Raw genomic sequence first — 22023 nt, forward strand, 5'->3', positions numbered from 1 at the left:
ATGAGCCCTATGTGGGCTCAAATGGGAATGGGGACGTACCGGCTCAGGGTCCTGCGAAAGGGGAATTACCAGGCCCGCCAAGGTCGGAATGGCCCAGTAATTCCCCCTTCGTGGGACCCAGAGCCGGACCAGAGTTTGGAGGTAGCCATGCCAGTAAAAACGGCATGGTTACCACCAACCTCGTAATGAGGCCCATTGTGTTGGTTAATAAAATTCCAAATTTGGATAGCAAGGTCCACCAATAGGGGAGACTTGGTGCCCCCCCCGTGTTTGTGGATATAGAACATCGCTACGGAATTGTCTGTGCAAATTCGAACCACACTGTTGGTGATAGTTTTTCTGGCGCATAGCTTTTCAACCCTCTGCCAGGAGCTCCAGGTAATTAATATGGAACCGTCTGCGTTGAGGCATTCACAAATCTTACACCTCGAGGTGACGCAGTGTTGCTCCCCACCCCAGAAGGGAGGAATCTGTAGTAACAGTTACTTATGGGCCGAGCTCTTAAAAGGAGGTCCCCATAGAAAGGTTGCTGGCAGATGACCGCCATTGATGCTCTGCCGTCATGGAGGATGGGACTGGAATCTGGTTCCGTAGCCTGGGACGAGCAGCTCAGAAGAGCAAACTGACTGCGCCTCATTTTCAGGCATGCAAGAGGTAGAGCTAACACGCAAGAGGTCATGAGGCCGAGAAGTCTCTCTGGAACCACCAAGCCGATGTGCGAGGACTGCAGCTGGCATGTGGTCGAAAGATCTGCAATCCTGTCCTCTGTCTGGAACACTCTGGTACTGACAGTATCCCAAGGAAACCCAGAAAGATCAGGCCTTGAGCGACCGTCAGACTATTTCTGCAAGTTCACCTACAGCCCAAGATTAAACAGGAGCAGAAGGGGTGACTAAATTAACCGCAGAGGCCTGCAGCAAGGACTGCACAAGAGCCAATCGTCCAAGTGTGGATATACATGAACCCCCTGCGGTCTGAGGAATGCTGCTATGACCGACATCTTCATAAAGACATGCAGCGCCGAGCTGAGACCAAACAGAAAGCACACGATACTGAAAGTGTTCCGTTCCCACAGAGAACTGCATATATTTTCAAAGCGGGCTCCAGATCAGAATATGCATGTATGCAGCCTGAAGGTCTGCCACGCTGAGCCAATCATCCTTCCGGAGAGAGGACTTTATCTGGCAGGGCCCAATCTTAAATTTCTCTTGGTGTAGATCGAGATTGAACTTGGATAGGTCAAGGATAGTGCGCAGACAAGCCTGGTTGGGTTTGGGCACTAAACAGGCGGGAGTAATAGCCCTCGCCTTGCTCCTTCAAGCAAGCAGAAGCCCGTCCCGAGCGACGGACAAAACCCATCGGTCTTCTGTGATGGTCTGCCACGCCTCCAGATGAGACAAAATGTGTCCTCCTACCGGAGTCTCGTGCGACCGATGTAAAATATGGTGGGCAGTCATAATTTCGAAAAAAAATGTCGACAGAAAAATGTCGACAGACAAAAAGGTCGGAAAAAAAATGTCGAAAAAAAAATGTCGACTCGTTTTTTTTAATTATATATTTATTTTAGGGTTTCAGGAGTTAAAAAAGGGAAAAACTAAAAAAAAAATTAAGGGGGGTTGGGGGAACCCCCCCCATTTAAAAAAAAAATGCATTGAAAAAAAAAGTCGACTTTTTTTTCCCCGACATTTTTTTTTCGAAATTTTTACTTTCGACATTTTTGTTGTTGAAATTATCACTATAAACCGTAAAATATAATTTAGAGGTTTTAGCGGCCGAGATACCACCCGTTGCTGAAGAGGAGGCTGTTGGCCGAGAGAAAAACCGTCCATCTTGCTGTTGCTGTTCACGGCTGGCCCGCCAGCTGGAGCCTCTGCTCGGCACGCACGGCGGTCGTGAAAGCTATTGAAACCAGATAAGGACCTTGTTTCAGACCCCGACCTCCGAGTATAAGGTGCCTTTGCTGGGGTTTTCGCAAGGACCGAAAATTAATTAGTTGGAGTACTTGCTTGGTCTTCGTGAGTTCCTCATCCATGGAGGATGAGAACAGTTCTTTATCCTCCAAGCGGAGATAAAGCACCTGGTCCTGAAACTCCTTTGAAAACTTTGTAGCATGCAGCCACGCTTGGCTTGAGATGTCGACCCAGACCATGAGGCCTTGAGCTGAGGCATCTACATGATGGGCCACAGCCTCCAGTAGATCCTGTGCCAGGACCCTGGCATCAGATAAGCCGCCCTTAGAAGTCTTTAAGACCATCAGGAGGAATACATTCCTGAAACTCGGCAAGCTCCTTCCACAGTTTGGCATTAGCAGCCGCCAGGATTAGCTCAGTATTAGCCTGACGCAGCTGAAGAGCCGAATTGGAAAAAACGTTTCCCAACGGCGTCAAGAAGATTGTCGTCTTTGGAAAGCATCTGTGACACTGCAGGGGACGATGTAGAGGCCAGTTTCGACTGGAGCATAGCTGCTGCCATCACCGCTGAGGGGAGCGGGTATATCCTCAGACACGTGTAGCTTGTAGCGAGGGTACATTTTCTTGTTTAGGTGCTGCCCAGAATGAGGTTTTTCCCCAGACCTTACGGGCCTCGGCCAGGATGTCCTTCTGAAGGAACAGGCTGGTGCACTCCTGTGTCGACGAGTGAAGGCTCCAGAAAGTGCCCCCTCTTGTGGAGCTGGGGGCTCAGGTATTGGGATGTGAAGAAATGCTATCATATGCAACACCCGGTTGTGAAAAGCTCCAATAGAGTGGGTCATCGCTGTCCTGGTCCGCATCCACTGAGGCAGGAGCAGAAGTCTGATCCGCCGCAAGTGGCGCCTAATGCCCCAAAGGTGCGGCTGACTGAGCAACCAGAGTCTTTTCAACAGGGGAAAGTTGATGCAGAGGAGGAGGCCCCACAGGGAGTGGTGGAGGAGGTGGCACTACCGGAAGCTGCATAGGGATTGCCGGAGTAGGGACTGGTTCAGGTGGCTTAGGATACATTTCTTGAAATAAGTCCTTAAAGTACGCCTTCATGGGATCAGAATGCATAAGTGTCTGAAACTTGCCAAAAAACGCATCCTCAGATGAAGGTCTAGGTGCTGGAGTGGGCAGAGGGAGCTCGGAGGGGGCATACCACAAGGATTGCAAAGAGGATGGTTCCCAGGATGGTCCCCCACCAACTGGATCCACGTAAATCAAAGGCGCGGACATAGGAGAGGGCAAGACCTTATGCGGCAGCAGAGTCCGAGTGTGCCAATCCATTGGAGGGAGGAATGGGTTTATTATCCAGAAACCGTGGAAAAGGCTACTCTGCCCCAAAAAGAAGCCCCCTCAGCACCAGCCATGGTGAATGTTGTGTAAGAGGTAGTCAAAATGGCCGCCATGGACCGTGGGGTTGGACCGCCATTTTGTTAACACCTGAGGCGAACTGCATCACAGATGTAAGTGAGGCCGTGGTCACAAAAGGGGAGTCGAGGGTTTTTATGTTCCATTTTAGCCTTGTGACAAGGAACCTCAGCACAGCCAGTGCTAGGAGATCTAGAGTGTTTGAGACACCTTAGGGACTGCTGATGAATTAGCCCAAAGAGAGGGAACCTCTGCGGAGCCGATTCTAGAAGACTTAGGGTGCTTGACCGGCTTCTTTACCACCTCAGCGGGATTGGTTCCACCACATGCCTGAGTGGAAAGGTGTAGAGTTACCCCCCTGAAGCCAGAACCCTGAAAGGGGGCCCCCTCAATCTTGCTGGTCTTAGATATAGCCCCAAGAAGGGGAACCTTAGAGAGAAGCCTGGTACGTTTAATCACGAGAGTTACCGCGAGCCGAGACTCGGCACACTTCGTTCCAGACGTGGACATCTCAGGGCTGACCCCGGTGACAACAGCCCCAGAAGTACTGGGCCTAACTTTAGCCCCCAAAAGAGGAACCTCGGAAGATCTGGTTTTGGGAGCCCCTTTGGAGGGATCCTCAGAGGAAACTCTGCAGCACTGGTAAGGTTCCTTTTGTGACACCTTATGGAGATCCCTGGTAAGGGAGCCGCTTGAGCACCTCCCAGACCCAGAAGACCCTTTGAAGGAGTCCCCTGGCCGGGGTGCACTAAAAAGGCACAAACTTAGCGGCTGTTCCTTTTTTTCTTCAATGAACTGCTTTAAATGTGGTGGAGGAACGCGTTGCAACACCTCCTCCTACCTGACAAGTCGACGCTGGAGTGTCTGAATGGAAAGGGAGTCACAGTAGAAGCATGAGTCCCAACAGTGTTCTGGGCCTAAGCACTCCAGGCATAGAGTGGGGATCCACCCTTGCGAAAAGACTCACACGATTAACAGGACACAAATTCCAGACGCTTTAGCATTGACGGAAGATGACCGTGGAACCGGAATACAAATGAAGCACAGGGGAACAAAGAAACATTCCCTGTGATGCAAGTGCGTCCGACCCCAGCCCCACTGAGAAAAGGACTGAAGGGCGATGTGCAGGGCAGAGCTCAGGAATACTGTGCTGCGGTGGCTCCACGTAAAAATAAAAAGGACAAAAAAGTAAACTTTTTGATGCTATTAAAAATGTGCTCTGGTCCCATCCCGAAGGACAGACTGTCTCACAAGTATGGAGAAAGGGGACAGGACGTGGGAGTATGCTTTAATGGTCCTTGCGTACATTGATTTCATAGGTCAGTTTCTTGTTCTGTACAGTTTCTCCTCCGTTCTCCGTTCCTCCCCTAATGCCTTCTCCCTGGGCCCCTCCCCCCACAGCCCCCGTCCCCCCCAACTCCACCCCATTTCTCCCTGTACCCTCTATGGTGCTCTGTCTCATCTATCTTCTCTAACTGCTATCCAATCCCTCTCACTAAGTCTAGCAGGAAGAAGCTCAAAAGGGATATCCTGGTCTCCAATTGATGCATACCCATCGCTGATACTTACACCAGTGCTTCCTTCAGACAGACCCTCACCGTCATCCTCCGTCGTTCCCTCTCCAGGTCTATGGATTCCCCCATATGGTCCGTGCTCTCCTTTTTCATCTTCTCCCATTAATTGTGGCTACTGGTGGAAGGCCTTCCTGGCCCCCTTCCATTCCTCCAAGACCATCATTAATGTCTACCTAAATGGCACCATCTTGGTCCAGGGCCTTAAGGGCAATCTCCTTTTTGATAGACTCTTGATATGATCTGGCATTTGTAACGCGCCTATACACAAGTGTTTCAAGGCGCGACGAGGCAGGGGGGGGCGAACAAGGGGAGACAGACAACGATCCTACTAGGCCAGGTGTCATTCAGATCACGCAAGTGCAAGGGTAGGGGGACTGGGAAAAGGGGAAGGGGAGAGGGGAAAGTGCAGTACATGGTAAGTAGAATACAAGATAAATAATAGGGCCAGCTGGTGGCAAGTGCAAGTTAAGTGCCGGGAGAAGGGGCTGTAGGATACAGAGAGTCCCGTAGTGCAGGTAGGCAGTGCAGGGAAGAGTGGCTGGGCCAAGGACCGAGATCGGTGAGTGGCCCAGTTGCAGATTCAGTGCAGGGTCAGTGAGTTTAGCAGGGGAGAGAGGGAGAGAAAGCAAAGGCAAAGAGGAAGGTTTTGAGGTGCTTCCGGAACCGGAGATGGTTCTCCTCAAGTTTCAGGGAGGCAGGAAGGTTGTTCCAGAGGGAGGCCCCTGCTGCGGAGAGAGATCTACCCCCAGCTCGTTGCTTGGAGAAGCGGCTGACCCTGAGGTAGTTGGAGGTGGATGAGCGAAGAGCTCGAGAAGGAAGAGAGTTGAAGGTATTTTGGCCCAAGGCCCCAGAAGGCCTTGTGGACAATGCAGAGGGTTTTGAACTTAATCCTCGCAGCCACTGGGAGCCAGTGTAGCGATTTCAGTCCTGGAGAGATACGGTCCCTGGGCTTGAGGCCAAGGACAAGTCTCGCAGTCCTGTTCTGGATGAGTTGCAGAGGGCGGAGAGTAGAGGCAGGAAGATTTAGATAGAGGCTGTTACAGTAGTCCAACTTCGAGAAAACCGGGGCTCTGGCCTTTCTTCCCGCGCCTTTCTCAACCTAGTTTCTTCTGCTATCCCTACTGGCTCCTCTACCGCATCCTTCCTATGCCACCTCGCTGGCACCCTCAGCTGCTTCTCTGGCCACTCTGTTGCCTCCTTCCTCTGCTGTCAAACACTGACATCTGCCATCTCCTGGAAGAGCTCCATTTCAATGTACTCTGTCTCACTGGGACTGTTCATGGCCAGCGCTGTCACGAGTATGGACACTCCTTCCTGATGGCTACAAGATCCTCTCCGGACCCAGAACTAACCGTCCCGACGAGGGTGTAGCCTTGATTTTCCCAGAGTGGATCCCTGCTTCTGTAATTACTATGCAGGACTAATCCTCATTTGAATGCCTGGGCTGCAGGCTCTCTCTCCTGGCCTCTCTGACTGTGGCCATAAGCTACAGGCCACCTGGCCAAGTCGCCCGCTTCCGCTCCGAGTGGGCTGACCATTCCGCCTCCCTCCTTGCCTCTACCTCAACTTCTCCTTGGAGACCTGAACCTCCTCCCAGATGTCAGGAACCCCTCTTCGGGGCTCTTTCGCAACCTCTGCGACTCCCTCTCTATTCTTCCATCTGCAGGGCACACCCTGGATGTTCTGATCTCCTCAGACCACTTCTCTAACCCTGTCACCACTTCCTCCTCTCCTCCCACCTCTTGCTCTACCCCTCAGGTCAAGCCATCCCCAGCACTGCAAACCACCTTCTCAGTCACGCGACCCATGAAGCGTGCGTGGAGGCTTTCACCACGGCTTTCTCTCCTCCTACACCTTTGGCTGACTCGCACTCTGACACAGCCCTCTCTAACATTAATCTCTAGCTCTAACACTCTTGATATCCTTGCCCCAATCATGAGTATCCGCTTGATGCCCACTTCCATGCAACTCTTGGTACACTTCTGACCTCCCAACCCTTAAATGCAAGTGTAGTGCGACCGAGAGGACGTGGAGGGCATCAGGCACACCCAACTGGCCTGCCGACTGCTCCAACGGCAGTACAGACTGTCCTGTCTAAGAGAAGAGCCTACATCCAAGCCTGCATCTCTGCGGCATCCAACAACTGAGCCAAACTTTTCAAAATCTGCAAGGCTGCTCCTCCTCCTCCTCTACCCTGTTCACCCCCTATGTTTCTAGACACGTCCAATCTATGACAGTCTAGTCAAAGCAGGTTCCCCCTGCTCATACAGAAGCATAAAGGACCAAATGGACACCCTGGCTCCAGCCTTAGCAGATTTCTGCAATCACTCCCTTAGCACTGTAACCTTCTCCTCTCTCCGCCCCCAAGCACTCCCTTGTGAACCCCCTTCTTAAGAAGCCCTCGGCCGATCCTTCCTCTTCAGCTAACTATCGCCGATCTCCACCTCTCATTTCTTGGCCCAACTCCTGGAAAAGCTGACCATCTCCCAGCTTAGTCTGGTAAACAACCAACAGATTCAGTATGCAGATTACCAGTCTGGCTTCACTTCTGGTGTTCCCCACTCAACCACTACCTGGCACCTCTGGCCCACCACATCACTACATTCGGTTCTAACTTTCAAAGTTATGCAGATAACACCCAACTCTCCTTCAGGCTCCCCTCAGCCACCTCTAATCCTTTCAGACCAGACAGTCTGGCTGCAATTCAGGAATGGTGTGCCGCCAATGATCTCCTCCTTAATGCCAATAAGACCGAGATACTCATCGGGACACCTGCTCCCTCTTATCCACTCACTGGCTGCCCACCCTGGGCCCTCTTCATGCTCCTTCCTGTGAGGCTAAGAACCTTGGTGTCATCTTCGACTCCTCACATCTCCGGCGTCTCTAAGAAGTCACACTTTCAGCTGCACCTCCTCTGAGGTATTCTGCCTTTCTCTCATTCCCCCAGAAGCTCACCATCTCTAGAGCCCTGATCCTCTTCATGCTGGACTATTGCAACAGCCTCTTTCTAAATCTGCCCGTCTCCACGCTTCAACCTTTACAACTCTTCCAGAACAGGACTGCAAGACCAGTCTTTGGCCTCAAGCCCAGGGATGGCATCTCTCCAGCTCCGAAATCTCTGCACTGGCTCCATGTGGCAGCAAGGATCAAATTCAAGACCCTTTGCATGTCCACAAGGCTTTGAGGCCTGGGACTGCACTACCTCTAACTTTCTCTTCCTACACATCTTCCTTGTCGAGTGCTCCACACATCCATTTCCAATTCTCTGAGGATCAGACGCTTTTCCAAGCAGAGAATGGGGGGGGCAGGAGGGAGTAGAGACCTTTCCTCAGCTGGGGCATCCCTCTGGAACAGCCTCCCCGCCCCCCTCAAACTTGAGCAGAACCACCTCTGGTTCCGGAACCAACTCAAGACATTCCTTTACACTTCCCCTTTCATTCTTCCTCTCCCCTGCTAATGTCCCCGATCGTGCGGCACACTGGTCACCTGGCCACCCCTGAACTCAGTTGCCCTTGCACAGCCTACGGGATCCTTGAGCACTTAAGGGTCTGTATCTGTAACCCTACAGTCCCTTATCTTTGCACTCAAGAGCCACCCTCTGGCAGCACTTAGTCAACTGCACTTCTCACCCCCCCTCTCTCCAACCAGCCTTGGCACTTCAATCCTCCCCTCTTCCCCGTACATGTGTCATTCAGATTGCACAAGGCCTATTAAGATCCTTCTGTTGCCACCTACTGGTCTTGTCGCGCCTAGTAACACTTTTAGACAGGCACATTATAAATGCCATATATCACCATTCATTTTGCTGGGTTAGGTAGATGGGAAATTAAGTCCAAAAGACCTAGAGAGCCAAACCCATTTAATGGTACTTCCATTTTATTAACCTTCAATGGATTTACGACCAGGGTTTCAACTGGCCACCTACTGACAGGCCCACAAGTCAATCAATGAATCCTAATGGGAGGGCGGCCCGGATAAAGTATGTTACGCATCAATACCACGTTTGGCTATGTCAATATCGCAAGATCCAACAAAGAGGGAAATGGGAACATTTTACTCACGCCCTTTGAAGCAGAAATGTGCTTGTCCCAAGAGAACTAGAGTCATGGGTGGTAACAAATAAAATCCTAACCTAAGTACAGCCTGGTTTTAGGCCAGGTTCCGGGACAACGCATAACAGAGTCTTGGACCAATTAATTAACATCACATTGAGTAGTAAGGATGCCACTCTATACATAGTGTTTGTAGATTTCTGCAGCGCTTTACATAAAGTGAAACGAGAGACGCTTTGGGCTAAACTAAGTGCGTTAAACTGTCCTGGTTGGATATTACACATATTGCTGATTCTACATTGTGAAAATAGCACCAATGTCAGACTCAGCAATGAGGGAAAAGTCACAGATTCGATCAGTGTTAACATGGGAGTCAAACAGATGTGTGGGCGCTCCCATGTTACATAATCTTTATATAGCTGATCTTCTCGATCGCATGGTCACGAAAGCCAACTGTCCACCTAAGTTAGGAAACTCTCCTATAGTAGACATGCTATATGCCGATTTAATATGGTTTGATCGAACGCTGGCGGGTGTAAAAAACATGTTGGAAGAGTTGGCACACTATTCGGTCCAGCTAGGTATAACCATTAATTTGGGAAAGACGAAGATAGTGGTGATAGCCAGAAAGGGATCCAGTCGCTCGGGGGTTGACACCAGCCTGTGTATAGTTAGTTTTGCTCAGTCATACCTGTATTTAGGGCTGGAGTTTGATGCCCAGCCTAATTACAGCTTGATAATTGCCCAAAAAAAAGAAGCAAGCCAAACTCCTCACGCTAAAGGCCTGTAAATTTGCCAAGGGGACGGAAGGGTACAGTATGGCTGGGATTATAAAGCTTTATCAACAATGCATTGTCCCAGCCATCCTGTATGGCTTAGAGGCACTGGCAATACAGGAACTGAATTGCTTAAATATCCTAGAGGGTCAATATTGGAGAGCAGTGCTAGCTTATGACCTGCAATGGGACCTGCCTCAGGAATGCGATGGCTGTGGCCTTGGCCCCGGACCGCGTGAGCGTGCATATTGGCCGGCAACGGCTTGTGCTGTCCCTCATAGGCTTCTTTGTTGGCCACGACCATCCACCTTGCAATGGAAGCGTTGGATGCCTGGTAACCAGGTCTGGAGCCTCCAAAGGTGACAAAGTGCATCTGGCTTGCAGATGCCCTTGGTCCTGTCCAGATAGTACTTCAAAGCGCGTCTGACATCCAGACAGTGCAAGACTTTCTGCGCCTCGTCCTTGGGGTCGGCGAATAATCTAGGTAGGAGCATTTACTCGTTCAGATGGGATGTGGAAGGTACCTTCGGTAGGAATGCCGGGTGAGTCCGCAGGACAACTAAAATCCTTTGGAACTTGGTATAGGGTTCTGACGCCACCAGAGCCTGGATCTTGCCGACTGAGCGGATGGGAGACCTACAAGAAGGGCCGTCTTCAAAGTGACCAGCTAGATGTCCACGGACGCCATTGGCTCAAAGGGTTTGTGAGCCAGGACGCCCAACACCACATTGAGGTCACACACAGGGTGTGGCCTTTTGCTGGGCCCAATGGAAGGTGCATGGGTGGTCGATCCGAGAGGCAGAGCAATTCTGAGAACCACTGTCTCGCCAGCCACCAGGGCACTATCACTATGATGCTGAGAAGGCAAGCTTCCTTTATCTTGCGGAGTACCCTGGGGATCAGAAGCGTGGAGGCAAAGACATAGGCTGTCATGCCCTCCCATTGAATCTGCATGATGTCAAACAGCAAGCCGAGGCCTAGTCCCTGCCAAGACCCAAACTGATGGCACTTCCTGTTCCTCCAGGAGGCAAGTCGATCCACCTGAGGATGTCCCCAAGTGTTGAAAATCACCTGCAGTACCTTGTTCAATTACCACTCGTAATTGTCTGCTCCCAGCCTGCAGAGTCTGTCCGCCTCCACGTAGGACTCCCATGGGAGGAGGCCGGCCATGAGGTAGATGTCGTTTTCCAGGGCTCATTCCCACATCAGGATCGTAAGGTTGCACAGCGGAGGGGACCTGGTCCCCCCCCCCCCCCCCTGCTTGTTGACATAGAACATGCTAGTGGAGTGGTCGGTTTGGATAAGGATGGTCTTGCCTTTGATGAGCGGAAGGAAGGCCTGTAGGGCAGCTAGCCCAATGGCTCTGAGCTCCAGCTAGTTGATATGAGAATCCTGCTCCAGCTGGGTCCAAACTCCATGGATGCTGTCCAGAGTGGCTCCCCAGCCCTCTAGGGAGGAGTCCGTAGTAATGGTGACCTGCAGAGAAGGCTGCCGGAATGGCCTGCCCGTCCATAGATTGCAGTCCTTGGACCACCACGTGAGGTCAGAGTGGAGAGAAGGCAGTATGCCGACTAGCTCCGCTTGGGAGTCCCTCTCCTGATTCCATGAGGCTGCGAAGTGCAGGCAGTCTTCTCATCCGGAGCTTCATATGTGGCACGGCCAGGACGATCGCTACCATGATACCCAGTAGGTGTTGGTACCACCAAGCCAAGGTCACTGCTCTGGTAAGGAAGTGCGTAGTGGCCCTCTTGATGGCCGTAATCTTGTCCTCCGAGGGCAATACCTTCTCGGAGCTCGTATCCCAGATGAGGCCCAGGAAGGTGAGGCACTACATGGGATGAAGCTGCGATTTCTTGAGGTTGATGGTAAACCTGGTTCATGGAGTGTGCTCATGAGAACGGAGGAGGTGCGACAACTCCCTCCGGGGATCTCACCCTGTCGAGCCAGTCATCCAGATACAGGTAGACATGGTGGCCCTGGGCCTTGAGGAGGGCTGCCACTGCATTCATGAGTCTGGTAAACACCCCGGGGGCTGAGTTGAGGCCAAAGGGTTAGCACCTTGTACTGGAAAGGACAGCCCATGATCCTGAAGCGTAGGAAGGAGCAATGGGGCTGCCAAATCGAGACCTGTAGGTACACGTCCTTCAGATCCAGGGAGCACATCCAATCTCCCTTGTCTAGTATCTCTGCAATGAGTGGTGGCCAACCATCTTGAATTTTTGAAGAGGGAGAGGTTTAGGGTGGAGAGGTCCAACACAACTCAGGCTAGCCTGGTTATTTTGTATGGCGAAAATCCTGTAATAGAAGCCTAATCCTCTCTGGGAGGCTGGTACTTCCACTGCCTGGCTCTTGACGAGCGACCGGATCTTCGACAACAGATTCGCCATCGCAATCTGTGGGAGGGGAGGAAGGCGGAGAGAGGTATAGGTAGGCAGTAACCCCTGGAATCTACAGAGGATCTGCGAAGTTCTGGTGCCAAATGTGCACCCGAGAGGCTACCCTGCCCCCCCCCCACTGGAGACACGTGGACCCGAAGGGACACGTCATGTCTTTTTGCTCTGGGGCTGCTGCTGAGGGGGGGGGGGGGGGGGCAACTGGAAGAAGCCCTTGCTCTGCTCCCTCTTTTTGTTGCTTGTGCAGACTCCGGGAGCAGTCAGGTTGTCTCGACCTCCGTTCCTGTAATCCCCCGAACCTGCCAAACACCCACCCCTTATCGGAGCGTTGATGCGACTGGGTGTACGCCTTGGGCGTGGCTTTTGTAAGAAGACTTTGAAGTTTGCAAGCTGTTCTTATCCAATTCCTCGTCTGTTGTAGAGTGGAAGAGGTCACTACCCTCTAAATAAAGGTCCAAACTTAGCAGCCTGGAGCCAGGCCATCGTCCTCATGTCCATGGCGATGCAGATGGCCCAGCAATAGGTATCGATGTGGGCCACTGGACTCCATGAAGTCCTGCGTTACCAGACTGGATTCTCCTAGAGCCGCCTTGAAGGATGCCTGGCTCTGCACCGGACGTTCTGGAAGGAAGTCTGCCATTTCCCACCACAACCTCTGGTTAGCGGCTGCCAGAATGGCATCCATGTTGGCTTGACGCAGGTGCAGGGAGGAGGAGTACAGCTTTTTCATGTATGCCTCCAAGATCTTCAGCTCCTTGCCTAGCAGCGCAGAGGACGAGGTGGCTGAGGACAACTGAGGCTTAGAGTAGTGACGCCGCAGCAATCACAGACTAGTGTGGCTCGGGGTGCGTTTAAAGCAAGAGTGTATCCCCCACTCCATCTTTCTAAACTTGGCATTGAGGCGCCGATTGAGAGGCTGGGCTGATTGTGGCTTGAGCCAACCCTTCTTGGCCAGAGCGACAATGTCCTTTTGCATCGGGATACCAGTCTTGGTAGGGGGTCTGCCAAGACCCCCTCCTTGGGCAGCTCTACCTCAGGGTGAGGAAGGCCCAAATATTCTACCAAACCTGCAAGCCTGTTGGGAAGGCCTTCGCTGCCGACGTAGTGTCGGGATCCTCCACCTCGTCTGTATCTGCCTTGTTACCTGGCTGGTCAATCGCGGGGAGGGGGGTTGGGGGGGGTGGAGTACTGGGCGCTGTGGGCTACAGTGTGGAGACCGGAGGCTGCTGCGGAGGTTGGCGCAGAATAGACTGCACGGGGGCGGATTCAAAGGAGCCGGCAGCAGGGACTGTGCTGGGGCCGCAGCCATGGGAGGAATTACTATAGGCACCGGTGGAGTGACCAGAGGGAGCAAGTCCCCGTCTGCATCCCTTAAGACTGCAACCATCTGGGGGGCTCGCATCAGCCCAAAAAACCTGTCCTCTGAGGCTGAAGAGGCAGGGGATACGGACGTAGTGGCTGGGGGCTGCTGGGGCGGAGCACACTCAGACTAGGTTGAATGGGGAACCTGCCCTGCGCTACTGATCAATATACTTGAGGCCACATACCTGGTTGACACCAGTCCCACCTCGAAACTCGTTCACCCACCTGCTCTGTTCCTAGGAGAGGCATCAGAGGAGCGGCCATGTCTGGCGCAGCAATCTTTGTCAGACTGCTTGCCAAAGTCGTGGTGCATGGCCCTCCGGACACAGCCTCGCCCAAGACTGTTGTAACATGAGGCCTATTCCCGCACCACAGGCCTGGAAGGAGTACCGCCCTCGGCATGGTTGCCGGTAGGGCCGAGTGCTGGCGCCCCCTCGCCTGGCAGCAGGGACTGTGCTGGGGCCGCAGCCATGGGAGGAATTACTATAGGCACCGGTGGAGTGACCAGAGGGAGCAAGTCCCCGTCTGCATCCCTTAAGACTGCAACCATCTGGGGGGGCTCGCATCAGCCCAAAAAACCTGTCCTCTGAGGCTGAAGAGGCAGGGGATACTGATGTAGTGGCTGGGGGCTGCTGGGGCGGAGCACACTCAGACTAGGTTGAATGGGGAACCTGCCCTGCGCTACTGATCAATATACTTGAGGCCACATACCTGGTTGACACCAGTCCCACCTCGAAACTCGTTCACCCACCTACTATGTTCCTAGGAGAGGCATCAGAGGAGCGGCCATGTCTGGCGCAGCAATCTTTTTGTCAGACTGCTTGCCAAAGTCGTGGTGCATGGCCCTCCGGACACAGCCTCGCCCAAGACTGTTGTAACATGAGGCCTATTCCCGCACCACAGGCCTGGAAGGAGTACCGCCCTCGGCATGGTTGCCGGTAGGGCTGAGTGCAGGCGCCCCCTCGGACATTGTGCCGGTACTAGGCCAAGGCCCCTCTTGTGTTCACCCGTTAGAAGAACCTTGCGGTCCCTCAGCACTGATATCAGTAGGGTCCGAAGACTCCTCTGGTGTAAAGCCTGTAGCTGGAGTAGCCTTGGTGCGTATGCTGGTAACAGAACCATAGAGGTTCCGCCGGCTTGGACGTTTCCTCGGGAAGGAATCACCCCTATGAGGTGCGATTGAAAGTAACAGCCCTCCCTTGGGCCTCGATCTCTGCTGGACAAACTTCTTCAGGTCCTCTGTAGGCGACACATGGAAGTGTTCCCTCCACCTGGCTAGCCTGTTCTTCAGTGCACGTGGAGTCAGAGTGGCACGCTGTGCAACCCTCCCAGCCGTGGTCAGGGCCAAGGCAGCGGAGGCAAAGAGCAAGGGGGTCAGATGTGGGAACGAGTCCCTCACAGGCTGGATACCTGCGCCGAGGAGGAGCATGACGCCGGAGGACCAAAGACCTAAATGACAAAGACAAAAAGATAAGAATCCGGGCAAGAGCGCGTGGAATTACATGGCAAGGCCAAAACCAGGAGCGCTGGTGAAATCAGCCTATTCGTGTCAATGCGAAAAAGGGGACTGGGGAGTGGCGCTGGTCGGTGGAGTCAGTGTAGCGCATGCTCCCAGGGCTGCACCCCCTCCACCCCTCCGTGAGCCTCTAAATTTAAAAGGGAAGAAGGTTTTTCATGAAAAAGGTTCCATCCCTAGGAAGAGACGCCCATGCAGTATGGAGGAAAGGGGAGAGGACGTGAGTAAGACTTGTTTCTACTCTACATCTCTTAAGTTAAGATACTTTTAATGCTCATTCTCCATCATACATAATTGAGGAGTACATCAATAACATGACTGGGCCTGGGAGCTCATGTAAAATAAAGCATAAATGGCTGATTACTAATCGATGCTACAACTAATATGCAGAATGAACAGTCATAAGCAAAGCACAGTTAGAAGTACTGCCTCGAACGTACAGGTGTTGATGTGAGGAGGAAAGGCTGCAAATTAAGCCCTTAACTAGAGGTCATAAAGAATAATCTTGAAATAGTTACGTCAGTGATGACATCCTATGCATGCAAGGACATTTGTAATGTCACATGCAAAGAGATGTGAAGTGCATTGCAGCGGGCAAGTTAAGGTTGTGTAAACAACAATAACTGGTAAATTACAGAATCTCAGGCGTTTTAGGTATTACATTCCATACATAATGTCTCCTGAAGTCACGGTTTCTGGGAATTTGCAACTTTACATTACTCATAACTTTTTTTTACTTGTTTACTTGTAGACGTACTGTGTAGGTAGCCTTTTGCTAAGGTTTACTTTTTAGGAGTTATCAACTTATTGGATGTTTGTATGATGGTCAAGGTTGAATATTAAATCAAAACACAAACTTAGTCTAGCAAAGTAGAGACTGGCTTTGGAATGGATGGAATTTTGAAGACTGGATGCCCTTGCTATATCCCATCCATCTATAATTTGGTTGCATCATACCCATCATAGCGTTTAGCTTATGTTAGGTTGTTGGGAAGTGCGTTTGTGTTCTTTCTGCTAGACGCATCCATAAATATCGTGGAATTCATACATTTTTGGTGGAGACATGTAGGTTACCTCTTCAGAGTAGTGATCCTCAATACTGGCCATCAGTGTCCTCTCTACTCCTTTTACTCAGTTCTCCTTGTTCCAAGGATATGTTGTTGCAATCCTTGTTTGGCTGTCAAATGTTTTTCGGTGCCATTAGCCTTTTTGGAGCAGAATGGTTATATGTGATTTTATTATTCCCAAAACATCTGAACACCTTTATAAAGCAACATTCATAACTTAAATATCGACATGCCTTTTACATCGCACATTACGTACAGTCAGACTTTCTATAGTCTGACTGCCATCTAGTGCTCTTAATTTAGAATCATGGTTTTTAAAATGTCTTTTCAGTAACCTTTCCCGCCGACCATATTTTATATCTACTTCTGCCTTGCCAATAACATTTACGGCATGATACCCTGTAACCCCCCCAGCCCACTTCCACCAGTCATTCCTCTTTCATCCTTCCCATTATACTATTTTTAACTGAAGTCCACCCTCTAAACCCCCACTTAAACCTGCATTAATATGTAATTGCCCATATTTCGTTATTTTTTCATTCTGCCGCTGTGTTTTCCCCCTCTTTATTTTTGTATCGCCTTTGTATTGCATTATTTTTACCCCTTCATTTATCGTCTATTTTGTAATGCAATGTAATCACTAGTAACAAGCAGAATTAGGTCTAGGCGCCTAAGCACATGTTTGCACTTTGTTTTTTTAAGCACCGCAATCTTCATCTGATGTTCTCATTTCTGTGCCATTTTGTGCATGTCGCCCATCAGCGCCATGGGTGTCTAAGGTTTAATGGCCCTTGCGATTTGAGTTTATATTTCTCAATGCCATATTTTCTTTCACCCAGTGGCTCTTTCCTTCTGCCTGTTGGTTGGTCTTAGTTTCCAGACATGGTCCCTCACCCCTCCCCCCTTCCCCCCCGCCTCCCAATTGCTTCTGTAGTTTTTCCACAATCTAAAAACCTGAAGCAGCATACTAGGCAGCTTTTTCACTGGGTCTAATGTCCTCCCCCGCCCAAAAATGGGCTTCAACAACCGCCTCCTAATTTCACAGTTGCACTGAACATTCATCCGAAACACGCTAGCTGGCTGAAAGAAATCAAGATGGCAATCTCTTCGTCCAAGATGGATTCTTAACACCATGTCAGTGCTTCCTACCCAAATAGCTGCCATGGCCTATGGCACCCGGTGCTACTCTTTTCTTCGGCTTGTGTTTTATGCAAGCAGGATACACTGTGCATGTCTATCCAGGTGAAACAATGACTGCAAAACGGACAAGACTGTCTTGCTGTGAGTCAAGACAATAAATCCATGGGAGAGTGCAATCAAATGATTCAATCTCTTGCGACCTGTGGTGTCCGTTTAGCCATTCAGCATCGGCTCATGTTCAGAAGATGTCTTCCTTTTATTCTGAGCTCCGATTATGTGAACTAACAAAACCAATGGCAACAAAAATCTGGGGAAGCTATAAAGTGTAGGGGCATTGTGGGTAGCGTCAAAACTAAATACACCGTTCCAATTACCAGACCACCACCCTTCCTCCACCCCTCCCTCCTTCCAAGTCAAAGCTAAAAAACAAAAAAAAAAAGCTATATTACTCTGGACCCGTCAGTTGTCCAGTCTATGCAAGATTGCAAATCTAAAACCTGCGCCATGCTTAAGAAAAACTAGGTTCGTACGTAGTGCCAGTTAACACTGCCTGTACCAACTAAAAGTAAAATAAAGTAAATGTCTATTGCCACAAATGTTAAGCAAATCACAAAAATTCCATCCTTTTCCAGCTTAATTTACCAAAAAGTAACTTCAGAAAACTAAAGAGACGTTCAGTTACCCAACAAAACAATGGTAATGAAAAGTAAACGTCTTAAAAAAAAAAAAACGGGTCTATATTGCAGTCTTCGCAACATATATGCACCCATGCAATCTATGGGGTTGTGCCATGCGAGCCAGTCTCTTTCAAGCTGAATGGAACTTAGTCTTCAATTCTGCAATGTACACAGGCATGCGTCATTTAACTACTTGTCAAGTCATTGAACACAGATAGTCAGAAGAAAAAAAAAACATAAACCACATCTTCGACCCCTAAAATGCCCACAAATAAGTTCTGCGACTGAAAGTCCTTAAGAGGCAATGAGAAGGCAGAATTAAAGTTGTCCCATGTAAGGGTTGAGTAGCTCTCATCCAGTCAAGATTGTTTACATTCTGGTACTGTTACTATTATAACTAGGACTACAAGCGCCATAGTGCGCATACAAAAAAATGGAATGATCTACTTCTCCCAAACATGGGTTAACAGTGTTCTGTATGAAAGCCATTGCTGTACATGAAACATCTCCACAAAACTGTTTGACAGAATTGGGTGGGCTTCAATCATAATATATGTTGCACCATGGTGTAGACAATCTACATACTCTGATTTGGTTCTTGAGTTGTTCAGCTTCCTGGCGCAATTGTTCTAGTTCACTCATTTTCTCACGGATGGATGTCCTTCACTGCCGCCGCCGAGACACTCAGATCTGAAAGAAAGAAGTATGTTTATAATTAACACTGTTCACTGATCAACTAATTGATCAGTTGATGCTTCGCAGACTATTACATTTTTATTTCTTTGATACAGTACATAGTTTTGTTTACTTCGCCCGGAATACTGATTGCATGCCTTCAACCCTATTAAACATGTTGGAACTGTCGTATTTTCTATACCGTTTAATAGGTTTGATTTATTGATTTTATTGAAAAATTCTGTGGTATGTTTGTAGTTTGAAATCAACATTCTTAAACATACCTTTCGGTCAACCCTTCTCCCCACGTTTCAATGCTTAGTTAATATGCTAGAATGCTCTTATGTTCTAGGAGCAGGATGGGTTTACAATGTGTACTCTACATCCCCAAATTAAATTAATCTTCGGTTACCAAATCAATTTCGTCTCTGCAATATTAAACATCCATGAACCAAACTTTGGTTCATTTTAAATGCTACAATTGGACTTTGGTTCAGATCAGTATAATACTCTATATTACCAAAGCAATACACAAAAGCATTTACATTAAATAACTAAGCACAAGCATTTACCTCTGTGGTAACGCACTCTGGGAGTAAAGCATCCTACAGCACCATTCATGAAGGGGGACAAGCCAATGCGGCATTAGAGTCTGAAATCTGACCCTGGTGGCATCAGGAGGGGCAGGAATAAGGACGTGAGATCAAGAGATTCTCACACGTAGGAGTGCCAGCCATGCAACACAGCCATGAATTGGTCAGATGGAGAGCAACCTTCCCTTTGGTTTTTACAACTGCATGCTGCTTGCAGTCTGTCGACTGGACCACACTTCGCCTGCAATATTGGCAGCCACTGAATTACTTCTGAAAGTTGGTTGTGGAAAACAATTAAGACAGCCACATGTCAAAAGGCCTCCATGATTTAACTTCGCAGCTTTAGCGCATCTGTAGCTCCTAACGCAACCATCATTCATCTGAGCAATAATTACTCTTTGAAACTGCCTGGAAAGAGTCTCTGGAATACATACGGTTTTTTCTGAAAGCCCATGTAAGGTCTACCACAAGGGATCCACGTGGATTTAAGACATTACAAAACACCCTTTGCCCCTCACTAAAAGTCCCTCCCTAGGTTTGCTACTCTTGCACCATTTTTCCAACCACCTTCCTACTCCTGTTTTCTCAGCATAATAAAGGTCTAGAAATCGCATCGCAACTATCACCTTCTGTACGAGCAAACAACAGCACTAACATAACATTCCGACAACTAAGTTGCAGTTATGTCCCCCCAACAGCATAAATGTACACTAAAAACCATAAAACTGGAGGATGAAATAAAACGTCAATGCAGATATTTTTCAGGGTCCTTGAAAACACATGTCTGAGGGAAGGGAAGTGCATGTGCAGAAGGAAAGGGAATTTGGCACTAGAGCACAGGGCAGATTGTACATGAGAACGAAAATAAATTCAGAATAATAAAGTTACACCGTAGAGACTACCTTACTCCTAGTCCATAGTGCCCTTTCCTCCATACTTATGGGACATTCCTCAGTTTTGTGGAACTGGAGCACTTTGTAAAACATCACATTTTTGAAAAAATGGCCCTTCCTTTTTACACGGGGTACTGCACCCAGCCGTAACCCCGCCCTCCTTAGCTCCACCCAGTGCATCGTCCATCAGTCCTTTTCTATCGCCAGGTCTGAGACCTTTAAGCAATAACAGAGGAACCTCATTAAAGGGGACGGCGGGCGGGTGTGCGTATGGAGGAAAGGGGACTATGGACTTGGGATAAGGTAGTCACTACGGTAACTATTATTATACTCCTACGTCCTGTCCCCTTTCCTCCATACTTATGGGAGATTCCCAAGCACTCCTCACGGGAAATCCGGGTGGATGGAAAATTCCTAACTGAAACAGGTTTTTAAGCACAGCTTGACCAAACAGAGCATCCGCATCTGGAGCTCAGGTCCAGGCAATATTTACAGAAAGCCAATGGGGAGGCCCACGTAGCCGCTTTTGCAATGGTCTCTCAGGGAACATACTTTTGGAAGACAACGGCAGCTGCCTGGCCCTGTACAAGATGAGCATGCATCCCCCTCGGGGCCTGGAGACCCTGAATGGTATAAGATTCAGAAATACAGGCAGCAATCCATCTGGAGTGGGTCGCTTTCGAAACCTGCTTGCCTTGCGGATTACCGAAAGTCCCAAAAAGCTTTGAAGAATTCCTAAGCTCAGATGTTCAGTCAAGATAGAATTTAAGGGCCCTTCTAACATCCAGGCGGTGCAGCACCCTTTCAGTCTCTGAGACCGGGTCTGGAAAGAAAAAAAAGGCAAGGACATTGACTGGTTCATATGGAAATCGGTAACCACCTTTGGAAGAAAAGAAGGGTTCGTCCACAGAACCACCTTATTCTTATGAAAGACAAGGAAAGGATGCTCTACCGACAAGGCCTGGAGCTCACTCACATGCCTTGCTGAAGTCACGGCAATCAAAAAGGACACCTTCCACGAAAGGTACTTGAAATCAATGGTAGCCATGGGCTCAAAAGGCTTCTGACACAAGGCCGCAAGGACCACATTCAAATCCCACCTTGGAAGCGGATTGCGAACAGGAGGGTAAAGATGCATGAGGCCCACGAAGTGCCTTTTGATGACTGGATTAGTCAGTGTAAAAGAGTACTGGTGACAAGTAAGCGGCAACAGCCGATAAATCAGTCCTGCAGGACAGAAAACATGAATGCCGGACTCTGCCAGATGTGAGACAAACGACAGGACCATGTCAATAGTACCCTACCTGGGGTCTAGCTGCCTAGCCAAATACCAGTGACAGAACCAAAGCCATTTACTTGTATACTGAGATCTTGAGGGCTTCCTGGCTGCTTGAATAATGCGCATGTTATCCGCAGACAAATTGAAACGCTCTAAAGATCTGAACTCAGGCACCAGGCCGCCAAGCCAAGCTGAACGATTGTGGGGAGGGGTGCCACAGCTGTTGATCGCTCTGGTGAAGCAGGTCAGGAACTAGCGGAAGATTGAGCGGCAGGCACACCTAGATGCTGAAGCTCCAAAAACCAAAACCTGGCCGGCCACCAAGAGGCTATGAAGAGCAGGGAGCAATTCACAGTGTTCCTTAGCTTGCAAAGCGCCTGATGGATCAGAGGAAGAGGCAGAAAAGCGTAGGCCTTCATGTTGTGCCATGGAATTTTGAGAGCATCCCCCACCGAAAAGGCTCCAAGCCCGTTCCTGGGAGGCATGTAGAAGTCAGAGAGGTCCACTTCCGGAGTGCCCCAACAGCGAAAAATATCCGAGAGGATCTCTGTGTTCATCTCCCACTCGTAGCTGACAATTGACCGCCGGCTGAGGGCATCTGCAGTGACATTCAACTGGCCCGGGATGTCTACTGCTACCAACCAGATACCATGCTGAATGGCCCATTCCCAAATCTGAATGGCAAGATCCACAAGGAGAGGAG

At 49.7% G+C, this 22023-nt stretch overlaps 1 protein-coding gene across 3 annotated transcripts in view; it reads right to left on the minus strand.

The window, feature by feature from the left end:
• The window catches only part of GNB1 (G protein subunit beta 1), an 805062-nt gene that overhangs the window by 591562 nt on the left and 191477 nt on the right, over window positions 1–22023 (minus strand). For all 3 annotated transcript variants that reach the window (XM_069610167.1, XM_069610168.1, XM_069610166.1), the window contains exon 2: window positions 18466–18570. In XM_069610167.1, coding sequence (XP_069466268.1) covers window positions 18466–18522 — 57 coding nt within the window. In that variant the 5' untranslated portion in view covers window positions 18523–18570. The remainder of the gene's footprint in view (window positions 1–18465; window positions 18571–22023) is intronic.

The sequence above is a fragment of the Ambystoma mexicanum genome, chromosome 8, assembly GCF_040938575.1.
Source record: "Ambystoma mexicanum isolate Mex_15411 chromosome 8, UKY_AmexF1_1, whole genome shotgun sequence".
Classification (NCBI taxonomy): Eukaryota; Metazoa; Chordata; class Amphibia; order Caudata; family Ambystomatidae; genus Ambystoma; species Ambystoma mexicanum.